The following is an 18,142-nucleotide window of genomic DNA, read 5'->3' as shown; positions in this document are numbered from 1 at the left end:
ATAATATTTAATAATTTAAAGCACATAATTACATACAATTGTTTATAGTTTTGATCCTAAGAACTTATGAGCTTTAGCTCTTAGATATAATATAATTCTAATTATGAACGTTTAATCCTTATAAATATAAAGTATTTAGGAACTTACCTTGAAATTTGTATGAGATGTAAGGATGTAAAATCAGGAAATATAAAATATTGTTTTAGTAAAATGAACACATGTAAGATGTAACAGTGTTTACTTCACTATACTCATCTATCATATATGTAATAAATTGTTGCAAAAAAAAATTTAAAAAATACCGATGCTAAAAACACACACATAAAGATAAGAAATCTAAAAATATCTACACAAAGATATTAACACTTTCGCCTGTACATAGTACATACTATCTAAGTTCGTGCTTCATCGGGTCTTATCAAATAACATGGCTTATTTTTTTTAACACGTTCTATTATCATACCACTGTAGCACATACACGTAAATTAATACTTTCAAAATTTCAAATATTTAATTTAATATTTATACGCAACTCTCAAGTCCTCAAGACTTCCGAAAAATTCCTCGTAATTCCTAAGACTTTCTCATAATTCCAGAGAATTCTTTGTAATTTCTACTCTTGTACACATAATGCCCAACAGTGGTTTACCCCCATTAAAATTCAGTGTGTCAGTGCCGATTTTGTTGAATTTTGTGAAGACGTATTCACATCACACTCGAAAAAAGCTATTATCTTTATACTACCTCACGCATTTTTATACTTGTGTTATTTTCTTGTGGGTGCCGGTTCTGCTCACAACACCCAAGCTCCACATTAGCTTAAACACATACGATGCATTTATAAATGAATATACTTATTTTTTTTAATTATGATTACGGGACTGCGGGGACAGAGACCATACAATATATTATTGAGTATAAATAAGACTTATTTAAATATGAATGTATATTATTATGATGACATGCGAAAATACATACAATTACAAATCTTAAAATAAAAAAAAATAATACATATTAATCGGAGAAGTCTGAAGTATCAAACATCACAGCATCATCTGCATCTAACATTTCGTCTATAATCCAGTCGATTTTGTACAATTTATCTTCCTCCTTGATTGTTTGGTTGACGAAATTGGCCCACAAATCGGGTGTTATGAGCTGGACTCCATCGCTGAGTAGTTTCTGTACATCAGTCAACTTGTACGTCGTATTATTTTTTTCTAAGTGACATTTTACCACCGGCCACGCCAACTCAAACGGATTCAGCTCATTGTGATAAGGAGGTAAATGTAAGACCACTTTGTTAGTTTTTAACGCTTCTTCGTCTATTAAATATTTATCATAAAGAGGACTGACTTGATCTACCAATTTCATTAATTGACACTTCAAACTCAGCTTATCATCAATGGAACAATTTTTAGACACCAACCATTTTATTATATTCTCTTTTGTCCAATCCATTGTAGGAATGGGTTCCTTTTTTACCAAATGGTAAGAAGCGTTGTCCATTACTATAATGCAATTGTCATTTAATCTGGGCAAAACCCCGCAGAACCACTTGTAAAAGGTATCGTTATTCATTACTTTGTTTTTCGATTTATAACATAACAGTCCACCCTCAACAAAGTGTTCAGTTGAACCTATATGGACGACTATCATGAAGTTCCCTTTGGTTGTTGGATTTTTCAGCCCCTTGGATGGAGGGTCCAAAAATGAATTTCTCTGAGATTTTAACTTAGTATCTATCCCGACGTTACTAGTACAGTCGTCGGTATTCACACACATTTCATCCAAATAGTAAATCGTTCGGCCTTCGTCACGATAACGACGTATGTCCTCAACGTATTTAAGCCGCATTAACACGAGCTCGCCTCTTTCAATTAGTGGACAGTTCGGATTTTTTTTACTAGAATATTTAAAACTCATATCTTTTAATGCCCTCTTCAAAGACCTTTCAGATATATTAGAAAAGTCTGAATCGTTCATAATGACCTGTAGAATTTTTTGAAATGTTGGTATTTCATGTCTGAGCCAAAATGACTGAATTTTTTGCCGAATTGTATTTTTACCATAGTCGTTAATTTTATAATTGATTGTCGGACATTTTTGTTTACAAGGCGGTGACTTGACATTACGTGTTCTTTTGTACTCGCTCACAGTCGTTTCAATTGTACGCAATCTAATTCCGGTTTCTTTGGACATGGATTTCATTAAATCTTCATATTTGATACCAGGTTGTTTTATCATTTTGGATTTATAAAGATTAATGACCATAATTTTTTCTCCACTTTCAAGTAACTGAAACAATAAACAGCGGGTAAGTGGATGCCGCTCTGCTGTACATTATTAGTCTAGGGGGTCGCTGTAACGGATGGTCTTAAATTTGAATTCAATGATATCATATCATTGTATACGAAAAACGATTCTTAGCGGAGACGGTATGTCAGTCTAGGATATATTATATAGGAATTACTTACAAACTACATGGTAGCTGGTAAGTTGAATTAATATTGTTCTTAAATTATCAGTGATACTAGAAAAATAATAAATGTACCTATGTAATATTGGGCTGTTTTGGTACCTAATTAAATGGTAAACGTTATTCTTTGTGTTAATATGCAATTTTGTCCAAATTCTAACTAAATATGTCTGTAAAAAATAACTGAATTTACTATTTATATATTTTTTAGATTTTTTAGTTGTAGAAAACCTGCTTAAGTAGAACCTTGTTTTAAATTGTCAATCCTTAGCTATAAAAATTGAAAATTTTATACATTTTTAACTACAAAATCATTTTCAATTTGATAATTATTGTCGACATTTGAACTTTAAATGCTTATTAAAGAAAATCATGAACATATATTTTTAATATTTTTCAACTGCTATTGTAACAGTTTATCAAGAGTCTCTTGTATTTGATTTTCATTATTTTTGACCCAACTAATACAATTTTATTGATATTTATAAAGAACAAATTGAAAATGTCCGTCATCAGCTTAAAACGAGTCAAAATATTTTGAAAAATATATCATGTGTAAGAATTGATAAAATAAACATATGGTAAAAATCATTACATGAGAAATCGAGTGAACATCCAATGTTTCCAAAAATTTTAACTTCAGAAGCTCATAAAACTGTAATTTGACTTTCCGGTAGAAATTTAATTATTTTTTGATAAAGGTAGACAAACACGTAAGGAATCTTGTATTAAATCTTAGATATATTAAGACAATTTTTTTATGGAATCTTAACTTAAAATAATTTGTTAATTTATTGTGGTTGTTACGAATTTTGTCAAGATTATAAGTTTAAACACTCATAGAAAAATTATTGTTGATTTATGCACGACTTTTTTTAAATTTTCACTAACAACAAACTTACAACTTACAAGGAACCTAATACAAGGTTGTTGTAATACAACATTTACAAAGTTTTTGACCAAGCAAAAAACTCGTTATCGACATTAGTTAAAAAAAAAACAAATAATAAAGTTTTATATGCCTATAAATAGTCCAACACAAGTCAAAATATTTTGAGAATGCTAGGGTGTATAGAAAATGCTAACGCAAATATTCAGTGAAAATGTCATGTATCTATGGTCATTTTCTTAGAGTTACACTAAAAACCTAAATCGTTTTTTTCGAAAACTGGTAGCTTCCACCGTTTTTCCTTAATTTTATGTTTGTTTTTCCTGTCGCTTTTGAAAACTATGAGGAATTAAATTTTGACCTCCCGAATGCACCAGCTAGGTTCAAATTCCTACCAGAAAAGTTGCTGTTGAAGAAAATCAAAGCATTTTTACTGCAAGAAATCGAGATGACAGGCACAAACAAAATATAAATAAATAAATAAATATAAAAACATACATCATTGTAAAATTTATTTTAATAAAACTTAAATAATTTGAAAATTCTTACCCGATCTTTTTTTTTTTTTTTTTTAACGGGAGTAGGCAATTCCATATCAACATTTTGAGCGACAGCTGGTGTCTCAAGATGGTCCACATTGGTCGATTCGTCAGTCAACAACGACTTGATTTCTTCTTTAGAATCGTTCATTTCAAAAATATTCGATCAATTACATAAAAATAATTCACAACAAAGTACGGTAAAATCAAATGCGTGGTCCGATATAGTCAAAAAATTACACAATTTCCATCATGGCTAATTGGCACACATTTCTAACCACCACGGTTGTTTTAAGCACGGCGCACATGGTTATCATGTTTTTTGTACATTTACTATCATTTTAAGCGTGAGGTAGTGATAGTGATACCAAACTATCATAATATAATATTTATAGGTAGCGACGATCCCAATTTACTGTCATGGTGCAACCGCAGCTTAACGTTCATCAACGCTGTAGAAATATGTGTTTATAATAAAATATAATAATTATTCAATAATATTTTAATTTTAAAATACAAAAATTAAGAAAAGTTTTTTTTTAATATTTGGAAAGGAAATTTAATGTTATGAAGTTGGTACAAATGCATTTTCGTTCAGCCCCGAATTATGCGTTTATTCCATGAAATTTATCTGGTGTCCATGCGATTCATCAGGCTGTTTTCGCGGACCTTTTAAAATTCACTTTAAATTGTCAAAAATAGATGCTTGTGTCATATTATTGTAATAACGCAAAAATATAATAAACAAAATATTTAAAAAATGCAAGAAGAATAACTGTAAATATAAATACGACGCCTGCCCATACTTATATCTAAAATTATCTCAATTTACGCTATTACCTTCCTCCTGATCGTCGGAGGGTTCTCGAGATCGTGTATTCGAGAATTGAATCAAGTACACCGTATTAGCGAAATACGTATAGACTAATAAATCGTAAAAATTAGTATGTATTATAAGATGCTCATGCACATTACCTTATCTGCAGCTATATGATGTGATGTAATCATCAAGTGACTCAATGAAGTTATGAAGATTCAAACACTCGAATCCAAAAATTAATACAAGCGTATACAACACAAACATATTTTCGTTGATGGAAAAAGAATCAGTTGTTGCTTGCAGAATCCGAAGTTGAGAGAATTTTCGTAGTGGTGGTTAGTGGTGCGCATGCACTCGTGAAGGGTTGTTACACTAGAGAGAAGTGCTTATGCACTGATGAGAGGTGACGACGTGGTCAAGCCAGCCAGATTCGCAGGCCGTCCCATTAAAGGCCTCCTCGTTTCTAAAGCTTTACCGTTATCTTTAGTGATGGAGACCCTGATTGTACCATCCCTTGTCTCCGGCCTTGTAAGAAACAGTTCCCACATGATGCGCCAGATGGTCATAACTGTGTGTGAGTTTCTATATGACCAAATAACGCAACTCGTTCCTTTCATCAGTGATTATTGGTATTTATTGGATTTTTAAAGGTTCTCTGCATCCGAAAACTTGACCGTTATTTTTTTTATTAAATAAAGCAATGTGTAGTGTGTACAGTTATGATATGTGAGCATTGGTATCATTACATTATTGTCTTCGTTAATCGGTAATACTTACCTTATAGTAACACACGTCTGCACCGCCTAAAATGTGCGACAATTTATTTTCATCAACTCCTGCCAAAATCATAATCGACACAATAAATTTCTCAAAAGAGCTCAAATGCCTAAAACCTTAACAGATCACTTAATAATATGTATTACCCAGTGTGTATTCTGGAGTCTAAACATAATATGTATTTTAAATAAAAATGATAACATTTCTTTGTACAAACCAATTTTTAATTTGTAATAATAATATTAAGTATTCAAATTCTCAAAATAATATACAATAATTTTATATGAAAATATTTGTTTTTCAGAGTTGTTTTTATAAATATATCTAAGTGGGCCGATTTTTTTTTTTTCCCCGGCAGAAATTTTTGACAAAATCTGGCCCTGGCTATACGTCCGTGTTGTCTCCAAAAGTAAAACTCGGCTCAACTCCGAAAATGTCCTGGTAAATTGATTATCGAATGATACTATTATATGATCATAACGACCAATACCAATCAGAATAATAATATATAAGCCACCCAAGTACCCGACACAATAAATAACTTAGCTGTGAACTAGGCTGTGTCACGTCTCATAACTTTATCCAATGCCCACCTTAGGTTTTTTTAACGGTAGGTACAGTGACATTTGGAAATTGGAAAACTCGGTAGCTATGAGTGTAGGTACCTACAGGAATCTCAAATTAATATTATTGGAGGGGCCAGAGACATTTTCGGAGTTCAAGAAGTTTTCGGAGGAAATCAATAAAATTGAGTAGCTCAAATGGGTTAGATATAATGTAGGTATATAATATCAACCCGATATCCGAAGAAAGTATATAAAATCAAAATGATAATGAATTTATATGAGTCCTCATTTCAATTTAATTAATCGTCAATAAAAATGTAAATAGGTTTTCTAGCCTTGGTGGGCCGGATAAATACCTGAAGACTGTCCATGGGCCGCCATTTGGTGACCCCTGGATGTACCTATTATACGCCAATATAACTCAATCAAATATATTACATCATTTTATAGTATGCGCTATTCGTCATGGAAACGAAGGACGAAATTTCGGCAACCTATTCGACGAAAACATCGAAAACGCCAAAACCGCGGTGCATGGTATATATAATATAAAATATACATAGCATGTTCTTATATATTATAGGCACATCGTGAAAAAACATGGACGAGTTTCCGGGCCGTGAAGACCGGAAGAAAATCGTGGCGACGGCGTCCGAGTTCCGAGTCCGCGCTCGCTTTTACGCGATCCGACAGGTTGATGGCGAACGGGTGTACGATTGGTACAGGCGGGTGCGGGCGGCCGCCGTGCCGTGCGGGTTCGGCGTCGTCAACCAGCCGCAGTGGACGCCGGTGGTCGACAAGTTCGTTACGGGGCTGCGGCCGGGTCCGGTGGCCGACCGATTGTTCGGCGAACGAGCCGACAGCCGACTGGACGTCTTGCTGGCCGCGGCGGTCGAGGCCGAAGCTGCGGCGGCCGACGGTGCCAGACGTCTGCCCGCCGGTGGGCCGTCGCCGGACTTGCTCGTCGAAATACGTGAAGGATTGAAGCTGTACCGGTTCAGCGGTGATGGATACGAGAGAGGTCTCATCAGCAGCGGCGGAGGCGACGATCGGGTAAGACATATTTTATATGATCGACATCTGCAATGGCACAACATTTTTTTATTTGAATTACTTACCTATATTATATTATTATATTTTGTCGTTTCATGTGTGCCGATAGCATGGGCCAGAGCCGTGCGCGGTTATAAGATTTGGCGCCCAGGGCAAAATTAAAAATATTCGCCCCCTATTTTATTTATCATAATGCATTTCATATCTATTTGATTACATTTTTTTTTTTTTTACAACGTATTTTGAACATTAATTTGACAAAAATCTAAAGTTGATTGTATAATAGTGATTATTAAACAAAATAGTTTGGTATAATTTATTAATTTATACCGTATTAAATAATTAAAAATTAATACAAATCACAAATTATATTATGTACCATATTATATATATAAAAGTATCATATTCTACGTATCATATAGGTACTTAGTTTAAAACTTAATTTTTCTAGACTTTATTGAAGCAAAATCTTGAATGATGTCTTCAAAATCGATGTTTTTCGTTATTTCATTCTCAATTGACAATATTTCTGAATTGGTTAATCTCTCTTGCAACATAGTTGATCGCAAATACCTACATCTTCGTTAATTTCAATTTACTAAAAAAGCGTTCCTCGGAAGCGACGGTAACAGACATGGTGAGAAACAATCTATATGCAATCATTAAGCTTCGACAAGTTGAATAAAGTTCATATTTTTTAAATTTTAATTGCATTTAAAATATTTAAAGCAGTTGCTTTTAATTGTCTGGTACAATTGCTTTTACTTAATATTTAAAAACTTCGATTTTGTTAGTTATATCCTGGTCAGTATCTTCGTTGTATTTGATTTTGAGATAAAGAATACGATAATTTATTATAAACTATAAAGCCATTTGGTATTATTTAATACCTACAATAATAAAACGTTGCAGTTGACTAATTGTGATTACTCGAAAATAGTCAGACATTTGTTCAAAAAATATTTGTAATGGTCTTAAATAATTTTAAAACAATAATCTTTCTTTTATATTTTATCTATATAAAATTTAAAATATTATAAACAATTTTTAGCACCCCTTTAAAAAATGTGATTGGGGCTTATGCTCCCCCACGGGCGGCCACGGCATGGCTCTGCCATGGCTCTCGGGACTGGTAGTTAAGTTGGTAGTCGTTATTAGCACAAATTGTGTGTTTCAGATTTAGGGGAATGGGCTGAAGTAATACAATAATAAAATAATATCGAATGAGCTTAAAAAAAATTTAGGTTATTTTTTGAGTGGGAGAGCAGCTTTAGAGACTTAGAATTTCTTCCTAAGTTCTTTAAAGGTTAGTGTTTGTTTTCGTAGACATGCACTTTGCCATGGTCTCAAAGAAAAAAATCCAGTGAGTTAGTACCTGGTAGGTACACACAACCTTGGAGGACTTCTAATTACCGATTCGTCAAAGAAGTCGGTACTCACATCCCACCACCCTGTTGAAACCACAACCATGCACGATGTACATATACTGGCATACTGCCTATGTATTTGAGTCAATCTTGTATCACAACAAAATCAATATTATTAATTAGGTTAGTCTTTACTAATGATTCATTACTTAGGTAGGTACTTATTAACTGCCGTCTGCCATACAGCAATATAGTAATTCTCATACTTGTTATACACTTAGGTACACTGCAAGTATGGTAATATGGTATATAGTTATACACTAGCTACGTTTCCTACTTTTTTATCCGTAGAACACATTTTTTTTGGAACTCCTACTTTTTTTATTTAGCTTTCATTGCTTTCAACAATTGGAGGGTACCATCGCTGGATGATTTCCCTCATCTTGTGCTTCATGTATTATTTTTATTATATATGTAGTGTTATGTCAATCATCTTTTTTACTTATTGTGTTATGTAATACAGATTGTAAATTTTCTATTAAATAATAAAAAAACAATACCTAATTGCTAATAAGTTATTACAGCTCGACTTTTAGAACCCCTAATTTGTTTCAATAGTTTTAATGGGTCGTAAGGATTTTGTGCAATAAAAATTTAAAAAGTAATGTCTATACGCTGTATTTAATACAAAAAATATTTTAAAATAAAAATAGTATAAAATAAAAATAGTATAAAATAATAAAAAAAAAATGTTATATGACAAGTGAAATTGCTTTTTTTTTTATTGTAGCTTCAAGTAAACACTAATATAGCTCAACAATTATATAAAAAGTAAATTTAAAATTAATTTAAGAACATAGATATTAAATAATAAAGCCAGCATCTAAAATAAATTTAATAATACTTTTAATAGTGAAGATGCAATTAGTATTGAGAATGGAGTGGAGATTAAAGGGACAGTTAAAAGATCTAAAATAATTAATTTAGACTAGACGTCCGGATATCAGAAATTGCTTTTTATTATTACAAATATTCTTAATACTGAGCTTTATTAATGAAACTTATATTATCAAATTGGGTTCGGCATCAAGTCACGAGTCCATAATTTGTTTTTGTTGATTCATTTTTATCAACGACGTTAAAATATTATTTCTGTATGATATGCTGTAAAAGCACTTTAAGTAGGTAGTAGGTACACTATAAAAGTATAGACTATACCATATTATACATTATTATTTAATATACAAACTTTTATCCCCCCCCCCCCCACTACTAATATTTAGTTAGATTTTTTAAAGTAATTTTCTAGAACAAATTCAAAATAAGCACTTAAGTTTTGCCAAACCCCAGGGTTCCGAGGGAACACAGTCTAAAAAACTCTGTACCCAACCTTACCTACTTTGAATTATGAAAATAAGTTACATTTGGAGCAACTGTTTTATTTTCAGAGTAACGATTATAAACATAAATCATCACAATCATCTAATGTAAAAATGATTGGTGATACGAAATCAACGCTTGATGGAAAATCGTGGTGGAAACAGAGAATTGAAAAAAATGATTACTCACCACCGTCGTTTAAAAACGGTTTTAAGCCACCAACAAAACTGTTGGAAAATGTCCAAGAAAATACTTATTCATACCAACCACCAAATATAAGTAAAAATCATGAAAAACCTTTTAGTAATATTTACAAGTCTACTAGTTACTATCACGATGATTCAAAATGTTATTGTTCGTTGCTGACAAATAACGACCGTAAGCTAACTAAACAATTTAATCGCAATTGGAGTTGAGAAATAAAAAACCATTTCAATTACAAATTATTCAGATTGTACAAGAACATTTCAAAGTGCAGTGTCGGTTACATCAGTGGCTAGTAGTTGATAAAACTGTTCCAAATAATATATCCTATTGATTTATGAATTTTATACTTTGTAGATAACAATTTAGGAATAAAAATATAAAATTATTTCTTATTATACAAATCAAAAAATATTCAGTGCTAAAATTGTTGATTTTTAGAAAATTTCAGGGGGTTCAGGCCACGGGTTATGTCCTTGAACATTCTTAACAAAAACTATATATAAGTAATACAAATCACATTTTTAATTCTTCTAGTTTTATCTTGTCACCCTGAAGTAGTGAAATCTAAATCTTTCATTATGTCTCAAGGTAGCTAAGGAATTTATTAGTATAATATTACAGTATATATTAAATCAATATTTGGTATGAAACAAAATTGGTATAATATTTATTTAACTTTGATGTACAAAAATATACCAGTTATATTTTACAATCAGTATATAGTGACATACAATATGAGCCACGTGATTGGTTATTTTTAATAATGAACAGTTAATAACCAAATCATTGACATATTAAACATTTTACAATAAAACACAAATACTAACTAACAAATACATGCCTTTACACAAATATATATTATTTATTAAACAATTTTAAGTTTGTTGAGTAAAATAATTCTAAGAACATTCCGAATACTTTTTTTCAATGTCTAAAAATGTCTGGGAAAAAATTAACAACAGTTTAACAGTTATAAAAATAAATTAACAGTAAAATATTAAACAATTTTATTACTGCTTGGATTAGTATGTATCATACCTATCCTTATAAGATCTGTTATAACATTTACAACTATCAGAACGACTATATTTAGATTTTTTACATTTGCTACAAAATGAAAAATGTGATTTAATATGTTGAGTAGTTTTATGTACTTGCTTCATAACATTTTTTATAGGGTTCAATTTTTTTGAATCACTTGTGGTAGTTGTTAGACATATTTTAGATATATTTTCTTTTTTACTAATCAAAGAAGTCAACTCGTTAATCCAAATATTTTTAGGAGAATCTGTATTAATTAGTGGTTTTTTAAGTTTATACAACTTCTTTGATTTGTCTACATTACTGTAATTTGTAGCAGAAATAGAATTATCGGCAACTGGTACATTAGAGGAATTTATATCACATTGTAAATTCATGTAACTTAAATTATTACTAGATGTGAAAAATAAATTGTATACTGCCGATTGATTTGTCGGTAAGCTATTTACGACTGTGCAACAGTTACAAGTGCATGGAGATGGTTTAGTTAAAGGTACTCCTGAAATACTGTTTTGACAATTTTTATTTAAAAACTCAAACATTTGCACTCTTAAGCTATTTTCTGTTCTAGAAATAACATTTTTGTGGGCACTTCTCTCAGATACAATTAATGTATTGTGATTTGTGGATGAAAGCTTAGCTGTACTAGAAACACTATTTGTAGAAATAAGTATAGGAGTATTAGGAATACTAATATCAGATGTATGCATGGGAGTATTATAAATACTATTTGCAGATGCAGCTGTATTAGAATCATTTTTTGTGAGCACCGGAGCCTTAGAAATATCATTTGTAGACAAATCAGTACAGTGAATCGCAGATAAATGACAAACGTCGTGTATAGACGTCAGCTGCTTCTTGACAACACTAATTTTTCCATTTGATTCATCTTCTGCTTGTTGTTTAGTCTAAATAAATAAATTTGATTAAAACATAAATATGCTGTTTAGTAAATATGTATACATTAAGACCTCAACACCAATGGTTATTATGTATAAGCTTGTCTTAAAATTTCACAATGGTTTATATTTTATAATAATAAGGAACTTCAATAATTGAAATTGAATATTAATAAGTATGGATTGTTTACATTGTTATTATATTTCGCTTATCATTTTTTAAGTTTCATACAGAAACTGTACTGTTTTTGTGGCTTAGCACTTCTGAATAAATACTTTATAAGGTATGTGCATTCATACATATTTATATATTTTGTATAAGCTATAGCTACTATAATAAATTTAAAAAATACATGGTGCATTGTTTTCAAAAGCGATGTTCCACAATAACCAGTTGTAACATGGGTAAATAAAGATAACAAAATAAACTTTTAATCTCATTATAGGTACCCATGGTATTTTATGACATTGTAGCTATTAAGATTAAACAGACACAATGGTCTAATTATTCTAATTTTACAAGGTATGTGAGGTAGGTAATATCGATGGATTCATCTTTGACTTAAGGTAACTAAAACCGATTAAAATTACTTTAATAATTTTAAATGGTATTTCCCGAGCTCGATAATATATTCTATTTGGACTAACAAATAGGGAAATTAACTATCTTTAGCTTTGTTAATATGTTATATATATATTTTAATTTTACTTAAAATGTTTTTCAAGATAATCACTAACCTTATCTATCACTTCTTCATTTAAAATTAAATTTAATATAGATTTTTAAATTATTTTGATCTATATGTTAATTAGGTATCTATTTTTAGGATATATGTATACTATACTTTCATCAATCATCCCCATAAATAGTTTTATGTATAATTACTTTAACTCAAAAATAATTACTTTATCAACATCAGTATTCTCTGCAAACAGTTTGACTGGTGAAGCTTTTGTAATTAATGGTACTTTTTTTGCAACATCTTCTGTTCTTTTTTCTGAGGAATCTAACTTATTCAGATTTTGAACGAAATCTTTTGTATTACTTGAATCTTGGGAATTGGAATGTTCAATAATTTTATCACATCTATCAATTTCTTTCAAATGTTCATGATTGAAGGCATTATCTAAACATTTTTCTTGACAACTTTGATTTGATAAAACTTTAAAATCTTCTTTATAATCATTATCAATTTTATCCTGTCAACAGAAAGAAAATAGTGTTAAAAATAAGGGCACTTCTAATTTAAAAAAAAAACAATTCTTCACTAATTCTTTTTCCACTCGCATTAAAAAGTAAAATTGGCAAAAAAATTAATCAAGAAATAAATATAAAGTGTATGCAATATCAATTTATTAGATTACCAAAAGTTGGTAAGTAAAAAAAATTGTTAAGATGATGTCGGGGAAAATAAATTATGATTTATCCTCCCAATGGCTAATTTATACAAAATATTGGTTGAATTTGATTACATAAAAAAGATCAAATTAGAGATAGCCAGCGCCAGTTAGGGTAAATACATGCCCACCGGATTATGTAACTTTTACCAGCAGAAAAAACCTGTAAAAATTGGTTAGAACAATTAAATTTGATCTTATTCTAACAAAATTTAGTTTGCCTCACAAAGTTACACTCTGTAACTTGTTGGCGGGTTTATATTGAGCCTGAATAAAGAAGATACATAATATGTAAGTGCAGTACCAACGCATGAGTTACCTACCATATTATAGACCACAAATAGGTATTTATGATTTACCTTATTGAAGTATCAAATATTCAATATTACTAAAGTAGGTACCTAACTTTTTGTTTAAGATATTTATTGTAAGATTTAAAATAAAAGTTTATATAAGTTTTTATTTTACACTTCTCCAAAGTAAATGCTATTTAAAGTATGAAAATAAATTACATCATTTATTTTGAGAAAAATAGTAATAATTTAGAAATTTGTAGGTCCAAACTGGTGTAGAATTTATCCCACAATATCCCTTACCGTGCCAATGATATGGTGCAAACATTCCATTGTTTTTATTAACACCGGTTTAGTGATTCAATATCTAGAGAGTGTGAAATGTTGTAATAAAAATTAAAATTAAGTATTAGGTAGATTAGACAACAAGCTAAACAATCTATATTTTAAGTACCAGACTATACCAACATATGTAAGTAACCTATATATCAATAATAATAAATTAAAAATAGTAAGCGAGTAGGAAATTCTAACAAACATAACAATTTACAATGCCGAAGCTACCAAGCTTTGATGAACATGGTTAAACAGTATACAGACAGAAATAATTGTTGAGGAAAATGGATGAAAAGTTTATCGAAGATATGTGATATAATAATGTTGAGCTTCAATAAATTAATAACAAACCCATTAATGATGGTGGATAGTGGTTAAATAAAAACTGTTAGGTAGGTATAAGCTCGTTGTTATTATAAATAATTGACCTAACATGAACCGCTCGTTAACATACTTGTTTGTCATCATTAGAGTTTACTTTTTCCGATTTCTTAAAAAGTGCGAGCAACTCGTACACAATTGAAGGCAGCAAACTCCACTTTTTCGCGTCATTCACGTTTTTTATATTTTCTATCGTCGGCAAAAATTGTTGAAGATCTGATCCAGTTTTAAACTTTTTCTTGTCACCATCGTCGTCATCATCCAACGGCCGTTTAGAGGCGCCTCCTTCGAGAACGGTTTTTTCCATGGTTGTCGTCGTGGTCGTCGTTAGAAAGAGAGTTCAATTTTCAGTCCAAAAGCTGGTGTTACTCGCGGTGTCCGGACAGTGCCTCATCTAACTATAAAAGCGACATAACTCAGTACTCACAAAAACAACAATATTTCTGTAAAAAAAATAAGGGAACAACAAAAAAGGTCGATTCGCTGTTTGAACAAGTGTATACTTACAATAATATTAAAGATGAGGCATTAAATCATCTACAGTTGTAATAAAGTAACTACTAACTATAGTAAGTTGTGGTTATGTCTTATGTGTGTTTATCCATTTTCATTTTCAGGCCATCGCCTGCCGGACCAGTGGGCTGTGGGCACAGGGTTGTAGCTGTTCGTGACAAGGATCGTTGCAACTCGTCCGTTAATGCGCCAGTGTGCAATTACGACTTACAAATGGCGGATGTAAGTGTAAACCAAAACAAGACGCTATTTTTAGACCACTGAATCACCGAAAAAAATCGAATTATATAATAGAGTACAAATTAAAAATCATAATATTATTATTATAAATTATAAATATAATATCATAAACAAGATTCAACAATCAACCTGCCACTTACAACTTTACAAGAGCCGTTGAAATAGTGAACACTGAGCAGTGAATAGTGATCGCATGGCTAAATAACTAGGTATGATCTTAGTTCCGTGATACGCATGTCGATGACGTCAGCCGGAAGGAATTCTTATCAATACCCGCGTATTATTAATTTGTCTTGTGAGTTGGGACTCACAATCTAAAATGAATATATCTTGTAAAGTTGTAACATAATATTCTAAATTTCTAACATCACAAGTTGAGAGAACAAATTTTTGTATCTTAAAAGTGACACTCATTACTCAATGCTCATGGGTAAGTTTTTTAAAACAGTTTACTCTCGATTATCCGCTGTCTTCCACGGAATCGTCTACATACCTGTATTTATCATGTTTGGTCTTTAAGACTTGTGCCCCGTGATGGAAAGATTAGCCGTTTATTGATAATATCACTAAAACGTTGCCTAGGGTGTACCGCGTAGAGGTTCTTTCCATACACCCCTTAGATTTTATAAAATAGAAATAAAATCAATGTATTTTAAAAAAGTAAATATAATAATTGTAGAAACAAATTGTTATTATGATATAAATTTTCTTAGTTTGTTTCTTTTGGTTTGTAATACTTTATCACGAATTATTTTATTTAAATTATTTAGTCTTATAAAAGTTCTTGTGCGAACTAAACATTGGACTACCTCATTCGGAATGGATATTTTGAGAATGTTTAATTGCTCAAGAACATCATTAGCCACTTTGGTTATTACACCTAAATAAACATTTAAAAAATGTAATTGATCCAATTATTTAGAATTATTATAAAGTAAGTACCTGGAAGTTTATTTAAATTATTTGCACCATGATAATCATTAAAAACGTTTTCAAGGAGTCTTGCAGTCTTCAACATGTCATCTGAAGGATAAATTAAATTGCCTAAAGATACACAATCTATTCAATTCTTTGTGGTTCTGTCTGAGTTATCAGTATTGCCTAAGTATGGATATTTAAAAATAAACTTTCTCGCTACTGACCCAGTAACATATTCTATACAATCGTGTTCTATTGTTGTAAGTTGAGTGTTCAAACTATTTTTTAATACCTGTAAATAATTTAAATTCAAACTTCATTGATAATACATAAGTACCTATAATAATATTATAATATATGCATGAGTATAATGTATTACTTCTTGTTCAAAATTTTTCAATAGTTCTATACTTTCTTCTGATACTTCAATATTTGTTGTACCTCCAAATTCAGTCTCTAAATTAGCCAGCTGTTCATCCACTAGATCATTATTAATAGTACTAATGTTTTTTAAGAAGTTTGCTTTTTTAAATGTAGATCCAGATAAACATTCAATTAAACAACTCTCAGTTGTATCTTCGGTGTTGTGATGGTCTGTGAATATCATATTTGAATGTTTACCTAGTAAATACCAGCGCAAACTGAAAATAAAATATTGGTAAGTATCTATCTATTCTGAATTAAAATAATTAAATTTTTAAACCAATATTTGAATTCTAGAGGTGAAATATGGGAATTTGATCCAACCATTCCTTTCAGGTAACTAAATGAATTTTCAACTACATCCGAATTGACTTTTCTTGTCATAATATATGTGATATTTTCATAATCATTATTCAAATCTATTAACAGACTTTTTATCGAAGCATTTGTTACCAATATGCCTAGAAATGAATATGAAGTTGAATTGTTGTGTTGTATGCAATGTGCATAAAAACTTAAGAAATATACCAGTTTGAAAAGGTAGTCTGCGATTACTCCCATGAACTTTCATATTTGTAATAAAGTTATCCATTTTATATAATAATGTATTTTGATTTTCTAAATCTAACCCGTAACTTTTTGTAAATTTGTCTATAGGAAGTTGTGTGTTCATGAGATCGAACCAATCATTAAACAGCTGAACTACTTCTGAAGTCTATTAGTATGTATACATTAATGATTAATAAAATAAAATAAATTAATATGATAAAAATGAAAAAGTTATGAGTATAATTTACAAACCTTTTCCCAATTGTTATTTTCTATTATTTTATTTTCACCACAATATTTGAGAGCTTTTGCTACACCATTAGAAAATAATTGGGCAGCCAACTTCACATTTTGTCTTAAACTTCCAGTCACATTTAGATGTTGTTCAGATAGTTTGTACGCAAGCTTAAAATCTGATGGTTTAGAGACTTTTAATAATTGTTCAATGATTTGTTTACCTATATAAACATCGTCAGGGAGAACAAATCCTTTATCTATAAAGTGATTCCTAGCTAGCTTGATTAAATGGGGAACATCAGCAAAAACATAAATCTTTTTATTTGTTACAGGATTATTAAAACCAGAAGAAGATGGACTTATCTTTAAGGTTTTCCATAGCCCTATGTTAGTAGGTCCCATGTCACTAACAATAGCGGCCACCTCAAATCCAACTCTATGCATTTCTGATATTATATTAAATAAAATATCCTTGGTCATTGGTGTGTCAAAATCATAGAATAGTGGTTGTTTCCACTGACTTAAAAGCCCTTTAAAAAAATTAATACAATTGTGTTACATAATACATTGTTGATGTGTAAAATAATGAAGTACAAACCCCTTGCCATCACTATTTGCACACTCTTATGAGGCCCAATAATTTGTTGCGTTTGCTTATCATAACAAATTTTATGAGAAACGTAGGTCTCATCGAATGACAAAACTGTTATTTTTTTATTTCGATTCATTGATTCACCTGTTAATAAATATTTATATCATTAATTCATAAAACAAATTACATATCATAATTATAATATCTAACCTTTAGACTTTAGCAATGTAAAAACACTTGACAAT

At 30.6% G+C, this 18,142-nt stretch overlaps 2 protein-coding genes across 3 annotated transcripts; both read right to left on the bottom strand.

Annotated features, from left to right (window-relative positions):
* Positions 1-928: 928 nt before the first annotated feature.
* LOC111036473 lies at positions 929-4,219 on the bottom strand. The gene is made up of 2 exons (XM_022318501.1): positions 3,918-4,219; positions 929-2,298 (listed from the first exon to the last, which is right to left on the bottom strand). Exons 1-2 carry the CDS (start codon positions 4,056-4,058, stop codon positions 1,015-1,017), a joined length of 1,425 nt encoding a protein of 474 aa, XP_022174193.1. The 5' UTR covers positions 4,059-4,219; the 3' UTR covers positions 929-1,014.
* A 6,496-nt stretch (positions 4,220-10,715) lies between these two features.
* On the bottom strand, positions 10,716-15,812 carry LOC111036467. 2 transcript variants are annotated; one of them, XM_022318493.1, is made up of 5 exons: positions 15,319-15,812; positions 14,933-15,198; positions 14,499-14,868; positions 12,924-13,217; positions 10,716-12,026 (listed from the first exon to the last, which is right to left on the bottom strand). In XM_022318493.1, the coding sequence occupies exons 3-5, from the start codon at positions 14,730-14,732 to the stop codon at positions 11,100-11,102; spliced, it is 1,455 nt and encodes a 484-aa protein (XP_022174185.1). In that variant the 5' UTR covers positions 14,733-14,868; positions 14,933-15,198; positions 15,319-15,812; the 3' UTR covers positions 10,716-11,099. The 2 variants fall into 2 exon arrangements, with proteins under 2 accessions (XP_022174185.1, XP_022174184.1); XM_022318492.1 differs by having other exon boundaries at positions 14,499-14,823; positions 15,319-15,811.
* Between the last annotated feature and the right edge of the window lie 2,330 nt (positions 15,813-18,142).

The sequence above is a fragment of the Myzus persicae genome, unplaced genomic scaffold, assembly GCF_001856785.1.
Source record: "Myzus persicae strain clone G006 unplaced genomic scaffold, MPER_G0061.0, whole genome shotgun sequence".
Taxonomy (NCBI): Eukaryota; Metazoa; Arthropoda; class Insecta; order Hemiptera; family Aphididae; genus Myzus; species Myzus persicae.
Note: the sequence above shows the minus strand (reverse complement) of the source record. Positions and strands in the feature narration are given on the sequence as shown.

Bases quoted from the DNA above. Each gene is read 5' to 3' on its own strand.
- LOC111036473 (XM_022318501.1), bottom strand. From the start codon at position 4,058: ATGAACGATTCTAAAGAAGAAATCAAGTCGTTGTTGACTGACGAATCG. The intron at 2,299-3,917 runs GTAAGAATTTTC...TTATTGTTTCAG, and splicing joins AAAAAAAAAAAAAAGATCGG to TTACTTGAAAGTGGAGAAAA.
- LOC111036467 (XM_022318493.1), bottom strand. From the start codon at position 14,732: ATGGAAAAAACCGTTCTCGAAGGAGGCGCCTCTAAACGGCCGTTGGAT. The intron at 13,218-14,498 runs GTATGTTAACGA...TTCTGTTGACAG, and splicing joins ACTCTAATGATGACAAACAA to GATAAAATTGATAATGATTA. The intron at 12,027-12,923 runs GTAATTATTTTT...TTATTTATTTAG, and splicing joins AGAATACTGATGTTGATAAA to ACTAAACAACAAGCAGAAGA.